The 1,488-nt window shown below is 48.3% G+C and overlaps 1 protein-coding gene across 1 annotated transcript; it reads left to right on the forward strand.

The window, feature by feature from the left end:
- Nucleotides 1-87: 87 nt before the first annotated feature.
- Nucleotides 88-1,373, forward strand: SARC_16004 (hypothetical protein; the record flags this gene model as incomplete). Its single annotated transcript, XM_014289883.1, has 2 exons — nt 88-201; nt 1,257-1,373. Coding segments are annotated over 2 exons (231 nt in total), but the record flags the coding sequence as incomplete, so codon positions are not given.
- Nucleotides 1,374-1,488: the final 115 nt, after the last annotated feature.

The following is a 1,488-nucleotide window of genomic DNA, read 5'->3' on the forward strand; positions in this document are numbered from 1 at the left end:
TAACTGAGCGATGTATAGTCGCAGCCTGTCCTTTTCTCCCACTTATCGGACCGTCTCTGTTGTCACATATTGGTACAAACTCCACAGCGTCACTACATGTTCGGAGGCAACCCGGGTGACCTGTTTTCCGGCAACCGGGTGAATGACACGCGCTTGGACGATTTCTGGTCATTACAACTGCACGAGAGATCGTCTCATGAGGTATGTCCGCTACAGTGCGAAGTACTACATATGCATACGCTCTCGGCTACAGACTGTGACTAGTGTGTGGCATGGCGTGGATTAGAGGTGCTTGTGTGCGCCTACTACTAGGTGCAATAGAGCTGTTATGCGCTACAGTGCGTAGTACTACATATGCATATGCTCTCGGCTACAGACTGTGACTAGCGAGCGGCATGACGTGGATTAGAGGTGCTTGTGCGCGCCTACTACTAGGTGCAATAGAGGCTGTTATGCGCTACAGTGCGTAGTACTACATATGTATATGCTCTAGGTTACAGACTGTGACTAGCGAGCGGCATGGCGTGGATTAGAGGTGCTTGTGTGCGCCTACTACTAGGTGCAATAGAGGCTGTTCTGCGCTACAGTGCGTAGTACTACATATGCATATGCTCTCGGCTACAGACTGTGACTAGCGAGCGGCATGGTGTGGATTAGAGGTGCGTGTGTGCGCCTACTACTACTAGATGCAGTAGAGGCTGTTAAAGAGCGTGCAGTGTGACTTTGACTGCAGGTAGGTATGAGTGAACCAATCAGGCCAGGCCTTTGGTATTGATGATGTCAGACATCCTATAGCCTTGCCAGATACTTCTGTTGGCCATAACACAATCAAACTCGACGACGCGCATACTCGCTATCAACCCAGTAGGAGCATGCCTTAGAGTTCAGGGTTAAGTTTAGGGTTTGGAGTGTAGGTATCTTTATTTGTTTACACGCTATTGCTATATATAATGCCTTGATGTCCAGGGTGGACTTGTGGCTACCGGCAGATGTTGGCAGTTCCCGTGACCCTGCGTTTCAGGGGCGAGCGATCGGGACTATCTAAAGGCTGAGCCTCTTGCAGACTGTGCCCCAGTAGAAGCACGCCTTAGGGTTTAGGAGTTAGGGTTAGGGGTTTTTTAGTCCTGCCCATTCGCAGTTGCTTGGTTTGCTGCAGTAGTTGCATAAACCATCCAATGGCAGCACCTCCACGATGTAACGTTGCTGTCTCCAATGTTCTCAATTCATATGTGGACGCCCTCGTCTCCTAATCGCAGATTCTGAATAATGCGCTGTTTATGATCCGATCGGAATACTTTTTAAAGATCTGTCGAATGGGGAAGCAGATCGAGGCACTCTCGTACTTGCAGAATGGTAAGATGTCTGAAGGTTAATTACCATGCACGACAGCCGTAGACAGCTGTGGTCATGGGGCAGTGTAGAAGAACATGCAATGCAGCCCATATATATATATATATATATATATCGTTATCTATATCTATATCTATA

Source organism: Sphaeroforma arctica (assembly GCF_001186125.1).
Source record: "Sphaeroforma arctica JP610 unplaced genomic scaffold supercont1.7171, whole genome shotgun sequence".
NCBI classification, from domain to species: domain Eukaryota; class Ichthyosporea; order Ichthyophonida; genus Sphaeroforma; species Sphaeroforma arctica.